The 16,840-nt window shown below is 44.6% G+C and overlaps 1 protein-coding gene across 3 annotated transcripts; it reads left to right on the forward strand.

Moving 5' to 3' along the window:
- Window positions 1-201: 201 nt before the first annotated feature.
- LOC310691146 (receptor-interacting serine/threonine-protein kinase 2-like) lies at window positions 202-16,151 on the forward strand. Of its 3 annotated transcripts, none has more exons than XM_083470766.1 (14): window positions 202-1,147; window positions 1,715-2,011; window positions 2,375-2,528; window positions 3,297-3,587; window positions 3,952-4,260; window positions 5,817-5,964; window positions 6,812-7,018; window positions 8,327-8,651; window positions 10,345-10,496; window positions 10,982-11,031; window positions 11,841-12,011; window positions 12,459-12,548; window positions 14,262-14,415; window positions 15,344-16,151. In XM_083470766.1, the coding sequence occupies exons 4-14, from the start codon at window positions 3,491-3,493 to the stop codon at window positions 15,621-15,623; spliced, it is 1,983 nt and encodes a 660-aa protein (XP_083326892.1). In that variant the 5' UTR covers window positions 202-1,147; window positions 1,715-2,011; window positions 2,375-2,528; window positions 3,297-3,490; the 3' UTR covers window positions 15,624-16,151. The 3 variants fall into 3 exon arrangements, with proteins under 3 accessions (XP_083326892.1, XP_083326893.1, XP_083326891.1); XM_083470765.1 differs by having other exon boundaries at window positions 203-1,147; window positions 5,814-5,964; XM_083470767.1 differs by lacking the exon at window positions 12,459-12,548 and having other exon boundaries at window positions 5,814-5,964.
- The last annotated feature ends 689 nt before the right edge of the window (window positions 16,152-16,840 follow it).

Raw genomic sequence — 16,840 nt, forward strand, 5'->3', positions numbered from 1 at the left:
CCGGGCGCAACATCTGGGGGTTAGGGGGCGCAAATCCACGGGTTAGGGGGCGCAAATTACTTGCCTTGCCCCGGGTGCTGACAACCCACGCAACGCCACTGCAAGGGAGCCAGCGTACAATTTCCGGGTCATGTGGCCAGCATGACTAAGCCTCTTCTGGCGAACCAGAGCAGCGTACAGAAATGCTGTTTACCTTCCTGCCAGAGCGGTACCTATTTATCTACTTGCACTTTGAGGTGCTTTCAAACTGCTAGGTTGGCAGGAGCAGGGACCGAGCAACGGGAGCTCACTCCGTCGAGGGGATTTGAACCGCCGACCTGACTGGCAAGCCCTAGGCTCTGTGGTTTAACCCACAGTGCCACCCACGTCCTTAGTATGTCTCCATTTCCATCGGAGAAATGTCGGAGGGTATGGGAAAGTACAACAACCCTGCGATGTAGTCCGTGGTTTATACGACGGGGTTAGCCGCTGGGGGGCTAAGCCTGCTTTGGATTTCCAGGCTGCAACAAGAAGAAAGCCCGTCTCCTTCAACTCGCCGCCTCGCTGCCCAAATCCGCCGTTCCGCTTCCTGCTGCACCGGCTTGCCTGGTGGCCCGATTTCTTCCTCGGTTTACACCACTGCCACCCCGCTTCACTTTTATCCTTCCGGGACAGAGGGAGGGGGGAGGAGGGAACTGAAAGCGAAAGCGGATCCTTGCCTTTAGCAGACGGCGCTCCACCCGCCGCCTTTGGCCCACGGCGGGGTTTCAAGCTGCTGCCTTCTCTCCCCCTCCCCCCGCAGCCGTCGGGGGCAGGTTTAGCAGCGGAGCCGGACTTCTCTTTGCTCCCTTTCTCCTCGGGGAAGGAGAGAACGCGATGGCGGAGGAGAGGAAGAGGACCGTCCGCGACCGCCTGACGGACGCCCTGGAGGACTTGAAGGAGTACGATCTGAAGCAATTCAAGTTCCATCTGAACGCGCTCCCGGCCGAGGAGGGCTATAGTAGCATCCCCAAGGGGCGGCTGCAGAAGGCGGATCGCTTGGACCTGTGCCGCCTGCTGCTCGGCTACTACGCCGAGGATGGCGCTGTGGAGGTGACGCTCAAGGTTCTGGGATGCATCAACCGGAGAGACCTGCGGGAGAAGCTCCTGCGAGTCAAAGGCGGTGGTGGTAAGGAGAGGGGCGGGGGGGTCGCAGAAGCACAGTGGGCCGGGTGGGGGTCGTGGGGGGGGGGAAATCTGCTCTGGTGAGTCCAGATCATCTCGTCTGAAAGTGGGACAGGCTAAAAGCAGGAGAGTTTGGGGATTGTACCTGGCCCAGGTGTATCCCTCTTCCTTGCTGCAGGTGAAGGTGGATAAAAACTCCTAAGTCAACAGGCTTGCATAGGACTTAACCTTTCTTTCACTTCACCTACCAGATTAATTTTGTTCTATAATCTCCACATTTTTATTTTTATTAATAATTTTATTAACAGTTTTATTAAATACTTTAAAAAATAATTTTATTAACAATTTTATTAAATACTTTAAAAAAAATTTTATTAACAATTTTATTAAATACTTTTAAGAATAATTTTATTAAATACTTTTAAGAATACTTTTATTAATAATTTTATTTATAAGTTTTTTTCTTATGGATTATAATCCAGCAGTTCCTACAGGGGGAATTCTGTGCTGCTGTTTGGTTTTTTTAATCGGAGACCCTTTTCGATGTGAACTTTTCTTCTAATGTTCCCAGCCCTCCTCGATGGCTGCTTTGGTCTGAGGCAATGGCAGCGAGAAATCAGAAACATTGGTGGAAGAGCGCATCCTCCCTTTGAGAGAGATGTTGCTTCACTTCGTTCTTTGAGAGATCCTTCCTTCTCTCTCCGGCTCTTCACTTCATTTGACAGCTGTGGGATGGGAGACTTCAAGTTTGCATCGACCAGAACCAAAACAGTCAGTGGCAAAAGCATTACTAGAAGGAGGATGGTTGAAAATGGACAAGAAAGAGTAGAAGTTGAAGTTGACCAATCAAATACTTTAGCTATAAATGGTAAGAAGTGGTTTCTCCTTTTAAATAACTAGTTAGTAAATGCAGATGTTTAACATAAATGTTGAATGAACACCAATTTGAGCATTTCATTGGAACATTTTGGAAAGACTTCAAATGGCAGCTAAGGTAAAGTATTTATAAACAGCTCATTTGCACTAATGATACCAGTTTTCACGTTAATTGCCGGGGGATTAAGTTTTCCACCTGCTGAGATTATCTTTTTTTTCCCCCACTTCCTTTTTATATTACATGATTGCAGGTGAAAAGCAATCTTGTGTGGGCATTGGGCACTGAATTTGTTTTCTGTGAGTATCTACCTGCACAGTAAATATTCTTGAGTAAGGCTTTTTTTCCTATCAACAGGATCATCTGCAACCATCGGAGAGACAGAGGCCGTTGCCAGTTGCAAGAACTTAAAAATCAAGGTTACTGAAGTGTTGGATGGAGAGTTATCTCATTTGGTAGAGACAAAAGACAATATGGCAGGAAAGGTTTCGTCAGAAAAAAACACCAGGAGGTAATCTCAGTGCTTAAGCAATGGACGGTTCTTGTTGCCAAGAACCACACAACTTTATTGCGCTCCTTGCTCCATGCCACACTTACACCTCAGCTACCGCTGCAACACTGTCCCTCTCTGTTGGTGTTTTGTATTAAGTAGAATAAGGCGCAAGCTGAGTGTGAAATGGGAATTGGAGAAGAAATTATAGGAGATGGGTAAAAATACTTTGAGAGGCACGTGGAGGTGAGACAGAAAAGAAAATAGAAAAGAATAACTTTCTTCACTTAGAATCACTGGGCTATATTCAACTAAGTTCTACTCAGAGTAAACCTATTGTAATTTCCAAACCTAAATTAATTATATCCATGAGTTTCTATGGGCCTGTTTTGACCCATTGAGACTAGCGTTGGCTATAATAACCCTCTGGATCTGCAAATTCTGCCTAAAACGGGGACGCTGTCACAATACAGAGCAGATACCTATCTGATGGAAACTGAGCCGCAAGGAAAATGCAGCAGCAAATAATTTCGTCATTTTTGAAGCTGGAATAGATATAATGCCGGTAATAGCATGCTAATTACAGTGAATTCTGCCTCAATCTGCCGCTATTTAGTTGTTGGCATATCCCTGGGGATAGAAAGCTTGAGAAAGTGTAGGTTTCATGCTGACATCATGCCCTTTATCTCCAGCCAGCATCACACAGAGTTGTTGGTTTTGCAGTAGACTGAGACTGTTCCCCTTTCTGCCTAACTTTGACATTTCTTCTGCTTTGCCATTTTGTTGCAGAAGGAGTACAGTGGCGAAGACCACGCACAGCCGTCTTTTGGGCACCCTGGAGAACTTGGCAAATTACAATTTGAGGAAATTCAAGTACTATCTCAACTCACTCCCAATCAAGGAGGGCTACAGCAACATCCCCAGAGGGCGATTGGAGAAGGCAGATCCCATTGACCTGACCCAGCTGCTGCTTGGCTACTACAATGAGCATTATGCTGTGGAGGGTGGTCCTCACAGTGCTGAAATCCATCAACCAAAGAGATCTGGAGAGGAATCTTCTCGCTATCACAGAGAATGATGGTAAGGAGAGCGGAGTCCTGGGTGCACACTGAGCTGGGTGTGGGAAGTCTGAGAGGTGAAGGAAGACTATTCTTGGTAGTCCAGAGCATCTCATCTGAAAGAGGATCTTTCAGAGTTTCGGAGAAAGGAGGAGTTTTTGTTTCTTACCTGGTCCAGGTGCATCAGAACTCTTTATTACAATACACCAACAGCCTCTGATTCAGTATTTTTCATATTTGTTTTCCCCTCACCTCCCCCTTGATTTTGTTTCATAGTACCAGTGTAGGGGGGGAAATCCTAATTTTGGGAAGGATTTAATTTTTTTAGACCCACCTTAATGATGTCTATAGAGAGTGTTTTCATTATAATTTTTGTTGTTCCCCAGGCCACCTCGATGGCTGGTGTGGTCATGGACAATGGCAGTGTGGAAACAGAAATGGAGCCTCCTGTAGATTTCCTTCCTTTGGGAGGGATTTTCCTTCGCTTCGCCATTTGAGACAAGGGGGTCTTATTTCATTCTCTCTCACGCTCTCTGCATCATTTGATGCTCTTGGGGCAGGAGATTTCAAGTGTGTATCCACTTCAATCGAAATGGTTGATGGCAGAAAACGCATCAGAAAGAGAATGATTGAGAATGGACAAGAAAATGAAGAAGTTGAAGACATTGACCAATTAAACCCTTTGGCTATAACTGGTAAGACACAGTTCTACTTTTAAATAGCCAGTTATTCAGCACATGCCTTTGTCAGAAGTGTTCAGACTTAAAATGAGTCCTATTTGGAGTGTCTAGTAGGGACGTTTTTGAAAAAATTAAACACTTTCATTATATACGGCTTCCGTCAGCTGTTTGGAACAATTGGACAGAAGTGAAACATTTTTGTGCTAGGCCGCTGCACTTCTAATGTTTCTCATGGTGCATTTGTGGTTTGGACAGCTTAGCAGCACTATTTGTGCATACTTAAAAAGGTAAAGGGACCCCTGACCATTAGGTCCAGTCGTGACTGACTCTGGGGTTGCGGCGCTCATCTCACTTTACTGGCCGAGGGAGCCGGCGTACAGCTTCCAGGTCATGTGGCCAGCATGACTAAGCCACTTCTGGCGAACCAGAGCAGCACACAGAAACACCGTTTACCTTCCTGCTGGAGCGGTACCTATTTATCTACTTGCACTTTGATGTGCTTTTGAACTGCTAGGTTGGCAGGAGCTGGGACCGAGCAACGGGGGCTCACCTTGTCGTGGGGATTCAAACCGCCGACCTTCTGATTGGCAGGCCCTAGGCTCTGTGGTTTAACCCACAGCGCCACCTACTTACTTTGAGATAAATCTGCTCAGTTTAATGGGGCCTTCTCTCAAACGACTTTGGATAGGATGAAAGCCTTGCAAAAGTGTTTTCTGGTTTTTTTACAGAGATGTTTAAGGTCAAGTGTGTTCCTGAGGAAAAACATTATTCGATAAAGTGCTTAGGAAGGGCAATAGTCTTGAATTACAATGCTCTTTCTGGAATACTGTCACTTCCATAGCTCTCCCTGTATCCTTCCTTTCTTTTTGCTGCTTACTGGGCTCTGAGAAGGTTTTGCCTCCTTCCCAGAGGCTAGCAGGCAAGGCAGAAGACTAAAAAAAAAACCTCTCCACAGCGGGAAAGCCCGGGGGGGTGCAGGTGGGGGGAAGAATAAATAAACTGAGAGCAGGGAATGGCTGCTTCCCCCCCTTCCATTTATTTATCCCCCCACACACCTGCATAAGGTTGAGATCACATAAGTAAAGTGAGCATAAGTTGCAGACCTAATGTATGAAAATGAAAAGCAAAACCTAAAAAAGAAGAAGTGTATTTTGGGGATAGACAGTGGGCAGTGTTCAGTTGTGCTCCTTGCTGTACATATTTTGGGGGCTGTATAAAGCAATGAAGAGGGGGAACCTCATCAACTTTGCAGCCCTACAGACTCAAGTCCATTTAAGTCTACATTACAGCATAAAAGTTTACAACATGTGTTTAGTCAAAAGCAGAGTGTTCAGCCTCATAAGGAGACTTGAGTGTACTAAGTGTATATCCGAAACATATTAACCAGCTTACTCTAGCACACACCAGAAGTATGGAGAGATAGGCCATCGTTCAAGTAAGGCTGCAATCCTAACTCCTCTAACTTTAGAGGGAGGCCCACTGAATTCAGTAGGATCTACTTCTGAGCAGACCGGTTAGGATGGCACTGTAAGTCTGGTTTATCTCTGCACTCTCTCAATTTCTCTCAGGAGGGTCACCTGCAATCATGAGATTTCCAGAGGCAGCTGCAAATTTCCAGAATTTAAGAAATGAGTTCTCCCATGTGCTAGCAGGAGATGTACCTGTAATTGAAGAGGAAGATCTGGGGAGAGAAGATTCATCAGGAGGAGCCGCCGAAAGGTGATCTCTGTGCTTAAGCAATGAGTTAAAGAGTTGTCAATCATCACACCTTGTTAAAGACTATGCCTACAACAAAGCTGTAGCTCAGGCGTCTGCCATTCTCTCTCCTGGTGCTTTTGCACTGTGGAGAAAGTGGATAGACAAAATGCAGTTCTTAATTTGGGCTTGTATAGCACCCTCAGTACGCATGATAATTTACGGAGGCCAAGAGGGACTTACAATCTATAATTTAATACATGTGGCATAGCTGGGATGGGAGAGTATGGAATAAGAATGTGCATCCATTTCATTTAAACCTTTTTAAGGTTATTTACAGCAGGGCATGCCGACTGCCATAATCTTTGTGGGAAAGATGGATTTTTCAGGTGGGATTTGAAGGGGCAACCCAGGGAAATTTGAGTGTCGGTAGAGATGTCAGGAGAGATAAAAGGGCATCTTCAGACAACCGATTTTGTGGAGCTTACTGTCACAGAATGTGGCAAAGGCCATTAGCTTATCTTAACATTAAGATGATGGCCATCCAATGGGATAGGCTCATTCATTTGCAACAAGCTGCTAGCCATGATGGTTTAGCTTTGCGGTGACAGCATATCGCCAAATACCAGGGAAGAATGCTGTGAAAGTGCATCATCTGCTAGAGCTTCCTGCTGGCATTTAGGTGGCTACTGGTGGCAACAAGATGGTAGACCTCTTTGGCTTGAGTAGAGTTGCTAAATTGAGGAGGGATTTGAACTCAGGTTTCCCCTGCTCCAACTCACTAGTCTACCCGGCACATCACACACTTGTTTTCATGCTATATCTTAACATATGTAAATGGTCTTCTCTCCTCTCCTTCACCCTCCTTAAGATCTGCTTTGTGCACAAGTCAGAATGGAGTGACCTCGTTCGGGGCACATGCTCCTTCAAAAAGGATGCCTGGTCTGGAGATGTTCCACGAGAGGATCCCCCAGAACTGCTTGGAGAACTTGCAACACATCGGCAGAGGGGGCTTTGGAACCGTCTTCCGAGCTCAGCACAAAGAAAAGGGGATTGTGGCGGTGAAGATTTTCCACCGGTAAAGCTGGTGGTTGGGTGTGTGGTTGAGGGTGGAATTATTATTAGAATTAGAATTAAAATTAGAATTAGAATTTATATACTGCCCTATACCTAGAGGTCTCAGGGTGGTTCACATAAAAGATCACAATATATAAAGTCAAAGTAAAAACAATAACCCAGTAATACCCCCCAAAAGAGCTGCATTTTAAAAGGGTACAGGATGTCGATCAGGTCAACCAAAGGGCTGGTTAGAAAGGAATGTTTTTACCTGGTGCCTAAAGGTATATAATGAAGGCACCCACCAGGTGAACTTCCCTGGGGAGAGCATTCCACAGACGGATTGTTGCCACCCTCCGGATCTCTCGAGGAGGAGGCACATGAAGAAGGGCATCTGAAGATGATCTCAGGGTCCGGGTAGGTTCATATGGAAAGAGGCGGGCCTTGAGGTATTGCGGTCCTGAGCTGTTAAAGGTTTTATAGGTCAAAACCAGCACTTTGAATTGGGCCCAGAAATGAATAGGTAGCCAAGTGCAGTCGGACGAGGATTGGTTTAATAAGCTCAAACCGTTTTGCTCCGGTGAGCAACCTGGCCTCTGAATTCTGCACTTGCTGAAGTATCTGAACCGTCTTCAGAGGCAGCCCTACATATAGCACATTGCAGTAGTCTAACCTTGAATTGGTTATACAGATGTGGTAGGGCCTCTATCTTGCACCCACAAGGTCCCAAATCCCAGACTCTCTGCCTTCAGCAATGCGGCAAAGAATTTTAAGGGCTTGGGAATGTATGTTGTGACTTCTTTGGATGGTACCAGGTTGTTTCCTGGATCCTTCAAAGGAAACCCCAAGGGCAGGCCAAATTAGACTGCTGACATCTTGGTTCCATGTTCAGAATTTTGTAGCTAATGCTCCTTATTCATGCAGTTCATGGAGGAAGAGCTGTCTGTCTAGGTCAGGCCGGGAGAGAGCCCTACCTGAGACCTTGGAAGAGCCATTGCTAGTCAGTGTAGACTGGCCTTCACGAACCCTGGTTCCCTCCAGATGTTGGCTGCAACTGATAAGAATTTTAGTCCAAAAAATCTGGTGGGAAATGGGTTGGTGAAGGCTGGTCTCGGCTGTACTGAGTTAAGTGGACCATTGATCTGACTTGATGTGAGACAGCTTTCCATATCTCCTCCCAACCTACTCAGACCAGCTCTTGACAGACTCAGGAGCTCTTGAGACCTTCTGATTAGGCAATCCCATCTTGGGTTCATCATTCAATGAGTCCATGTCTCAACATGGTAACTTTTCCTTCGACCCTCACCATGGACTCTCTTTCACCCTCCAGCACCAATGCACCCAGTGGAAATGTGTCCTGCATCCGACAGCAAGCCCTGACTGAAGCCCGCTTCATGGATGAGGCATCTTTCGCCCCCATCCCTCGTCTTTATGGTCTCTACGAAAAGGGAAATGAAGTGGGCCTAGTGATGGAGTATGTGGAGAACGGCAACTTGTCTGGCTTGCTGTCCAGTGCCTTGCCCTGGCCCCTGCGAATCCGCATCCTCTACCAGGTAGCCCTGGGGATAGACTTCCTGCACTGCCTCCATCCTCCGCGGTTCCACCTGGATCTCAAGCCCAGCAACATCCTGCTGGATGAAGTTCTGAATGTGAAGGTGAGCCATACTCTCCCTCTCTCTTTTTAATTGGGACCAGTCAATGTCAGTGCTCCCTTTCTGCTTCTGGGAAAGTTTTTCTCTATCGGCTGAGTGACTCCAGGCGACCATGTCATGGAGCGCTTGTAAGTTGCTGAGATTCTGAAATGTGTTCTTGGTTGTAAGCAGGCCTCTTGAGCTTCCTGCTAACTCCTCCTGAAGCAAGTCCGCACCAGACCATGTGCTCTTGCAGCTTGCATGTTCACGGTGCCGTTGCAAATGACCGCATCCATCGTACAATGGATCCAAATTCCTAACAGTTGTTGGAAGCTTGCAATATTCAGCAAAAAAAAATGGCAAGATTCTTTGCCATTGAAATGTAGCCTTCATACTTTGGAATACTTAAACACTCATTTGAATGTTTCTGGCATAACAAACACAAGTCCCATTAAAAACTGTGCCACTGCAGGGTCAGTCATAGCATCAGCCAATTCATGTTCCCTCTTCATGGACATTATTTGTGATTTCTCTGACGCAAACACCAGCAATCTCTACTTTCCACAGTGATGATGTTTCAGCCTCATGATACGCTCAACTTTTGTTCCTTACGCCACTTGCCTTAAAACAAAGAGAAATATTAGTATTAGAAGTATTAGAAATATTGCATATTATAAGTAAAAAAAAAAAAATGAGGCTGTGGCCTAGCAGAGTCTCATATCATTAAATGAAGGGTTTATGGTCATGATTGCAGGTGGTGGACTAGATGACTCTTGGGGTCCCTTCCAACTCTACAATTCTATGATATTTGCGGGGGTGTCATACTGATGTATATATTTTGCTCTAGGAGGTTTTGTTTGCTCAGAATCAAGTATACACCTCCAGAGTGAACACTACAGTGGTACCTCGGCTTAAGAACTTAATTCGTTCTGGAGGTCCGTTCTTAACCTGAAGCACCACTTTAGCTAATGGGGCCTCCTGCTGCCACCGTGCTGCCGGAGCACGATTTCTGTTCTCATCCTGAAGCAAAGTTCTTAACCTGAGGTACTATTTCTGGGTTAGCAGAGTCTGTAACCTGACGCGTATGCAACCTGAAGCGTCTGTAACCCGAGGTACCACTGTACATTAGTTCTGGTAAATGAGCCACCACAACTGCTAGAGGGCTGTGAAAATTTGTGTCCTGGGCTTTTAGGACTCGTCTACCCATGTACTATCTGAAACCAGAGTGGCACATTGGCTGCCAGATGTAAAAAAAATTCCAGCTCTCCCACCCAACTATTAGTCTTCTGATACTTTTCAATTATGTAATATAAAGTTTCTTTATGAGCGTCTTCTGCTTGGAGACCAGAATAGGGGATCCTGCACCCTTCTCCCCCAGTGATGAGAGTCTGCCTGCTGTGCAGAGCAGTGGTGCAAAACCCAGTTGCTTGTGGAGTGGCACCGTGGTTAGTAATCCTAAAGAGGACAAAGTGCAGGTAAGTCAATACCTTGGGAAGGAGCTGTCGCTCAGAGGCAGAGCACCTGCAGTTCAGTCGCCAGCATCTCCAGGTAGGATTGGCAATGTCCCTGTTCTGAAGCTCTGGACAGCTCCTGCTGCCAGTCAATGTGAACATGACTGGGCCAGATGGACCAATAGTCTGACCTGGCAGGAGGCAGCTTCCTATGTTGTCCCAGTTGGGAGTTCCCTTAACTGTTTTGCCTTGTTTCCCCCATTCAGGTGGCTGATTTTGGCTTGTCCAAGTTTGGGACGGCTCAGCGTTCCCCTCTCACCTCTGAAAGCACAGAAGTATCTGGCGGGACCCTCGAATACATGCCCCCCGAAGCCTTTGCCGAGTCCTACAAGCCAGACCCAGCCACAGATGTCTACAGGTGGACAGAAGTGTCTGCTGTGGGGCACAAGGGGGTTGGCGCAATTGCATGAGCACTATAGAATTGGGAAAAGGTTAGCATGACAGATGCTCAACTAGACGGGCCATTGGCTTGATCCAGAAAGGCTCTCCTTACGTCCCTGTCTTTGGAGCACATTGTGGGTCAGATACTCTTGCACAACCTGATGCCGTTGGGACTACAATTCCCATCAGCCCCAGCATGGAGCTTGTAGCATTTGTACTCTGGAGGGCACCAGATTGCTAAGGCTGCTTCTTGTGTGAATGAATGAAGGCAGTGAGGGTGACATTGGTTAACCTTCCTCTTGCGGCATTCCTTCTGCTGACTAACCTATAGTACAGGATAATGTAGAAGCCCCGGAGATGGGAAACGGCATGGGACCACTGATATTGCTGTCCCACAGGAAGAGGGAAGATCTCAGTTGAAGTTGGGAGGGGCTTTTAATCAACTTGCTTTTTTCTTTTCAGCTATGGGATCCTCATGTTCTCAGTGCTAACCGGCAAGGAACCGTATCCATGTGAGTTGTGCTCTTTCTGCCTATGGCTTATTTCTGCCTGTCTGAATTAGAGAGAATATGTATTCAATGCAGTTGTGCCCTGGGAAGCCAACACAAGAGAAAAATGGGCACTCTTCCAATGGCGTCTACAGCATCTTGTGGCAGGGAGTCAAGCACATACAGTGGTACCTCGGGTTACATATGCTTCAGGTTACATACGTTTCAGGTTACAGACTCTGCTAACCCAGAAATAGTACCTCGGGTTAAGAACTTTGCTTCAGGATGAGAGCAGAAATCGTGCTCTGGCAGCGCGGCAGCAGCAGGAGGCCCCATTAGCTAAAGTGGTGCTTCAGGTTAAGAACAGTTTCAGGTTAAGAACGGCCCTCCGGAACGAATTAGGTTCTTAACCCGAGGTACCACTGTACTGGGAAAAGAAGGCTTGTGCAATTAAAGTTGCCTTGAGGCCAGGGGAGGGGAACTGGATCTGGCTGGTGTGCCGGATTCTTATCTCTTATCCCCACCCCATGGCCCAAGTGGAACAAATGGGGTGGGGCTGCCAGCCTGTCAATCACCTGTGATCAGGTGGCCCATTTTTGCCCATGTGATCAGCTGGTGGTTGGAGCGTTCAAAGCACTGTGCATGGCAACATGCAGGCTCCAGCAATTAGCCAGTTGGTGGTTGCAATCCCCATTTGCTGCATCACCTATAGGACGGTGGGCCAAATAGTGAGGCCTGATGTGGCAAAGGTTTCTCACCCCTGCTTATGACACTGTCAAGCGATATGTCTTGGAAATGTTCTGTTGAATGCCTCAATATCCATTCCTGCTTAGCCAACCCTCAGAGAGACAACTCCATCTTCAGAATGCAAATCCAAGAGAATCAAAGGCCAAACACCCGGGAGCTGGAGGGGAAGATACACGAGGTGGAGAAACTGGAAAATCTGATCAGCCTAATGAAAAGGTGCTGGCAGAAAGAAAAGGCCCAAAGACCATCCTTCCAGGGTAAACGTGACCTCTTCTCACCTCTGCCCCTGACTATCAGTCCTTATTATTATTATTATTTTAAAGGTGCTAGACCTCAAGCCTCTTCAAAAGTTGAGTCTTCTGATTCAAAAGCCCTTCTTTAACCCCAGAACTTGTGAGACAAAAGAAATGCACTTCTGGAGGGGAAAGTGTTGTGGCAGATGGCACATTTTCAAAGGTCCTCTTGTTCATTAGATAAACCCAGGCACTGAAAACAGATTTTGGAGCTGAGCCCCGGTGACCCTGACTTAATGTCAGAAGTCAAAGCACACAAATGTGACTCCGTGAGTGAATTTATAAGTGCTTTGGGGCTTTCCTTGTGCCTGTGGGACTGACCCTAGTGCCATTTTGAATGCATAGAAAACCCTGTCAGAGCTGTGCGGGAAAAGTGTGTCGTTCTTTTGTTTACTTTTCAACTTTGCTCAGTCTGCAGCCAGGAGATGGAGGAAATCTATGCCTGCTACATGCCGCACATTGAGACTGCTGTTCGTGAAGTTCAGGATAGTTTGGCAAAAGGTAGTAAAACCATGTTACGTATCAGTTTTGTATTCTCTCTTTTTTTAAAAAAATGATATTTATTAAGGTTTCAAAGAAAAGAATTACATGAATTAAAAAAAGAAAAGAAGAAAAGAGAAAGACAAAAGAAAAAATAAAAAAATACAAAATACAAAAAAGGATAAAAAACACTTTAAAAAATACATCAGTCTTTCCATACCTTACATTCATTTCCTTGTTTCCCTGACCTCCTCATACCTCCCTTTTTTGTATTCCAATTCAGTTAGTTAATTCAGCAATTTCCCTCTTTGTTTTTATCTTAGTCCTTTAACATAATATATTATAACTTTGGATTCTCACCTGTTAACAATCCATTTTGACATACATCTTTATAACATTGCTGCTTAAACCACTTAACTTCATTCTGACATCATTCTAACATTCATTAATTTTGCAATATTTCTGTAAATAGTCTTTAAATTTCTTCCAATCTTCTTCCACCGACTCTTCTCCCTGGTCTCGGATTCTGCCAGTTATTTCCGCCAATGTATTCTCAACCATCCACTAGGTAGCAGTAATGTGCCAATAAATTTATCACGCCTTTCTGTTCCTCAAAGTGTAGGCCTGAGGTGCCTGGCAAGATTATTTTTTTTAAATGGAACAATTAAAAAAAAAAGATTACTGCAACAGAAAATAAGGAAACAAAAGAAGCTCAGGATAAATGGGGCCAACAGACCGTTGTGGTATAATGGTTAGAGTGTCGGACGAGGACCTAGGAGACCTGGGTTCAAATCTCTACTCAGCCATGAAGCTCACAGGGTGAGCTTGGGCCAGTCACAGACTGTCAGCCTAACCTACTTCATAGGGTTGTTTTGAGGATAAAATGGGGAGGAGGAGAACCACACCTTGAGCTCCTTGGTGGGATATAAATACAGTAGTAATAATAATAATAATAATAATAATATAATACCAATCTCAGTTCTGTGTACCAAAAGCACATTTGAACAGGACGATGTTAACTAGATGTCAACAGTGAAGGAGCCAAATGAGTTGAGCTAGGGAGTAATAACCAACATTGTGTGTGTGTGTGTGTGTGTGTGTGTGTGTGTGTGTGTGTGTTTGTAATAATATATTATAATATAATATAATATAATATAATATAATATAATATAATATAATATAATATAATTAATATAATATAATATTTATTAAATTTTCTGTTTTACAATTTAGAATATTCATCTAAACAACTTTTAAAATATCCAAAACTTCCCTTCTTCTCTTTCCATGGTTCATTTTGCATAACATAAATCCCTGCATATTTTATATAAACCAGACCATTCAGTATTCCATTATTCCATCCATCAAAACTTATTTACACTGTTGAATTTATCTTAATAAACATTTTCCAATCTTCTTTAAATGTATATTCTTCTTGTTCTCTTATTTTGTATGTTAGGTCCGCAAACTGCGCATATTCCATCAGTTTAAGTTGCCATTATTCTTTAGTTGGGACCTTGCTATTAGGTCCCAACTAATAACCAACATTTTGAATCAATCTCTTAACAACCACCATGGCTTTTGCTGTTGGTTCAGAGGGCAGAGAAGCCACTCTCCTCATAAACAGAGTCCCCACCGGCTGTTGCTGGTGAGCACGTAATTGGTCTGTTTCCCCAGGGCAGATATGCCATTGGGTTGATTAAATAAAGCTCTTTCTCTGCGTTTGATTTCTAGCAAAAGTCCTCCCTTTAAGGGTTGCTCAGGACCAGGCCGGACATCAGAGTGGAATAAAGCGCCCTTGGTCGGAAGTGGACTGTGCCATGCCCTGTACCATGGAGACAAAAGAGGATTCGGAGAGAGGCGCTTCTTCAAGAACAGCTACCAAAGGGTAATTTCTGTGCTCAAGTGATGAGCTGAGGCATTGCCCAGTATTGCCCAGTTTTTGCTGGAGGACCACGCTAGGGGCCATGTTTACACCAGGACTGGATGTCCACCTTCTTCTTCTGTTCTCTCTCAATACCAAATGTAACAATTCACTGATAAATGTATCTATGTACTGGCTCACCGGGAAAACTTCAGAAATGCATATAGACATGTGAGCTCAGCTACTCAGCAGCCCCTCTGCCTGAGTGATAATCCCTGGCATCCTGATACCTGAGTGCCAGACAGGTAGCCATTTCAGAAATGACAAACCCAGATGAAGACAAAAGGGTGTGATTAACTTGGTTGGGAAACAGGGAAATGTAAATATCTTTTTGTTACACTTGATGGGTGTTTGGTGGAGGGCAAGGAGAACCATGGGGCAGGGTCCAGGATGCTCAGATTACTGCCACCAGACCTCCCCTTTCATGATGAAACCATGATGTATGAGTGACGTAGTTTGGGGGGGGTGTAACATGGGGATTAGCAGCTAATAAAAGTTTGGGGGCTCTTTTGTTCTGGGCTTCCATCTTGTTCCACCTTGTGGCAGGTGGGAGTCCTATCGCGACAGTCTTCAATAAAGACCAAGCCTACTGGCTGCTGTTTTGCTCTGGTATTCCTGGCTGGTGTCCTTTTTTTTTGTCCAAGGGAGCCCTCAGATTTCTCCCCCCTCCCCCGTAACGTTGTGCTTGACATCAGGTGTGGGGAAGGCCAAGATGCAGCCACCTGCTGAAAGCAACACCTCTGTGTCTTTGCCTGTGTGGTTTGGATGATACAGGCTGCTGAAAGGGCAGTAAGATAATCTTATTGTGATTTCAGGTGATTGACAGGTGGGAGGCCCTGGAAAACAGATATATTTTGTGTGTGTTGTAATGTTGCTTCCCCTTGATTCTCAGCTCCATTTGTTTGGAATCTCTGCTTTCTGCTGAAAAGCCTGCTGATCGTATAAAGAAGTCTAAAGGGAAGTTAACGGAAGATTTTGCTCTTCAAAGAAACCGAGAGGCATTCCTGAATATAGCAGAAGAGAACCGTCTTCTCACGAAGGGCGAGTGTTTATGCCTGAGTCAGATGAATGATGCACAGGAGTTTGTGGAGAGCCTGGTCAACACGGTGCTGGAAAAAATAGATTTAATGCATAAGTTATTCCTCTACTGTCTGGAAGAGCTAAGGCAATGAGCTTGGAAAGATCTGCCTATTTCTGAATATTTAGAAAACGGTGGCTTATGCACTGATTGCTCTTTTTTAAAGAGCCCATTGAAGTCAGAGAGAAAGAATCCAAAGCACACAATTTTCTGCTGCTATCTTTTTTACTCCCAATGTGGAAAGCTTTCCATTTTTTAAAGAAAACATTACTTCTAAAGTAATGGATGCATAAGAAATGGGCACAGTGCCAACCAAACTGAGCAATTAGATTGGATAAAATGCCAATCAAATATAAAATCAAGGTTGGAATGAACCTTTCTCAGGAGACTATTTTATATTTGTTTCTCTGCCCCTTTTCATTCACCTTTTCAGTTTGCGCTTTCCTAGTTTTACCACCCCATCCCCCCTCCCTCCCCTAATGTTATGCTCTATACAGCACTAATATCGCACATGGAATGTTACTGATCTACAGAAAAGACTTGACGACCTGAAAAAAAGAGACAATGCACATACTTTTGTAAACTAAAATATATTTAATTAAAAAAAAATTTTTAAAGAAAAGTTTGCACTTTCCTGACAGGTGCCTTGAGCAACATCTCTTCTGGGGGACAAAGAGTGTTGGTAAAGTATTTTAGCTTGGGCTAAGTTAAGTTTGTTATTTGGGAGTGGGGAGTGTTGTATTTTCCCCCCAATGTCCCTAAATTCTGTATAGGGAAGTTTTAAATGTTTGATGTCTTACTGTGTTTTAATTTGTTAGAAGCCGCCCAGGGTAATCCCAGTCAGATGGGTGGCATAAACATAATAATAATAATAATAATAATAATAATAATAATAATAATAATAATAATGTCTTAATCTTACATCTTTTACTCCTGTTCAGTAACAGGGTTTATGCTATGCTACTATTTTAGTTTTCCTGGACCCTGACCAATAGTATTTGCAATCTGTTGGCAGACCACAATAAGTTAAAAAGAAGGTGGGTCACGTTTGCAGTAGCAACTAAAAAAAAAAAAAAGCCATAAATTTCTGAAGACTTTTGTCAAAAGACTATTTTCTGAAGACTTTTGTCTCACCAATTGTCCTAGGGACTCCACTCCGGAATTGTGTAGGATTTACTTCTTAGCCTTTTCTTCTCCTGAAGATGTCCTGCAAGGCAGTGGATATGGATTTTTCCTTGGGGTTTACTCCTGAAGCCTTTCTCAGAAATGAGTATAGCCCCAAAGCAGCGGAGGTTTAGGCCTAGTATCTTC

This window comes from Podarcis liolepis, assembly GCF_965112155.1.
Source record: "Podarcis liolepis genome assembly, chromosome: 13".
Lineage (NCBI taxonomy): Eukaryota > Metazoa > Chordata > Lepidosauria > Squamata > Lacertidae > Podarcis > Podarcis liolepis.

What these genes read in the sequence shown, in the direction of transcription:
- LOC310691146 (XM_083470765.1), top strand. Translation starts at nt 3,491, where the DNA reads ATGAGCATTATGCTGTGGAGGGTGGTCCTCACAGTGCTGAAATCCATC. An exon ending in CGGCAAGGAACCGTATCCAT is followed by an intron (nt 11,032 to 11,840) that starts GTGAGTTGTGCT and finishes ATTCCTGCTTAG; the next exon opens with CCAACCCTCAGAGAGACAAC. An exon ending in TCAGGATAGTTTGGCAAAAG is followed by an intron (nt 12,549 to 14,261) that starts GTAGTAAAACCA and finishes TTTGATTTCTAG; the next exon opens with CAAAAGTCCTCCCTTTAAGG.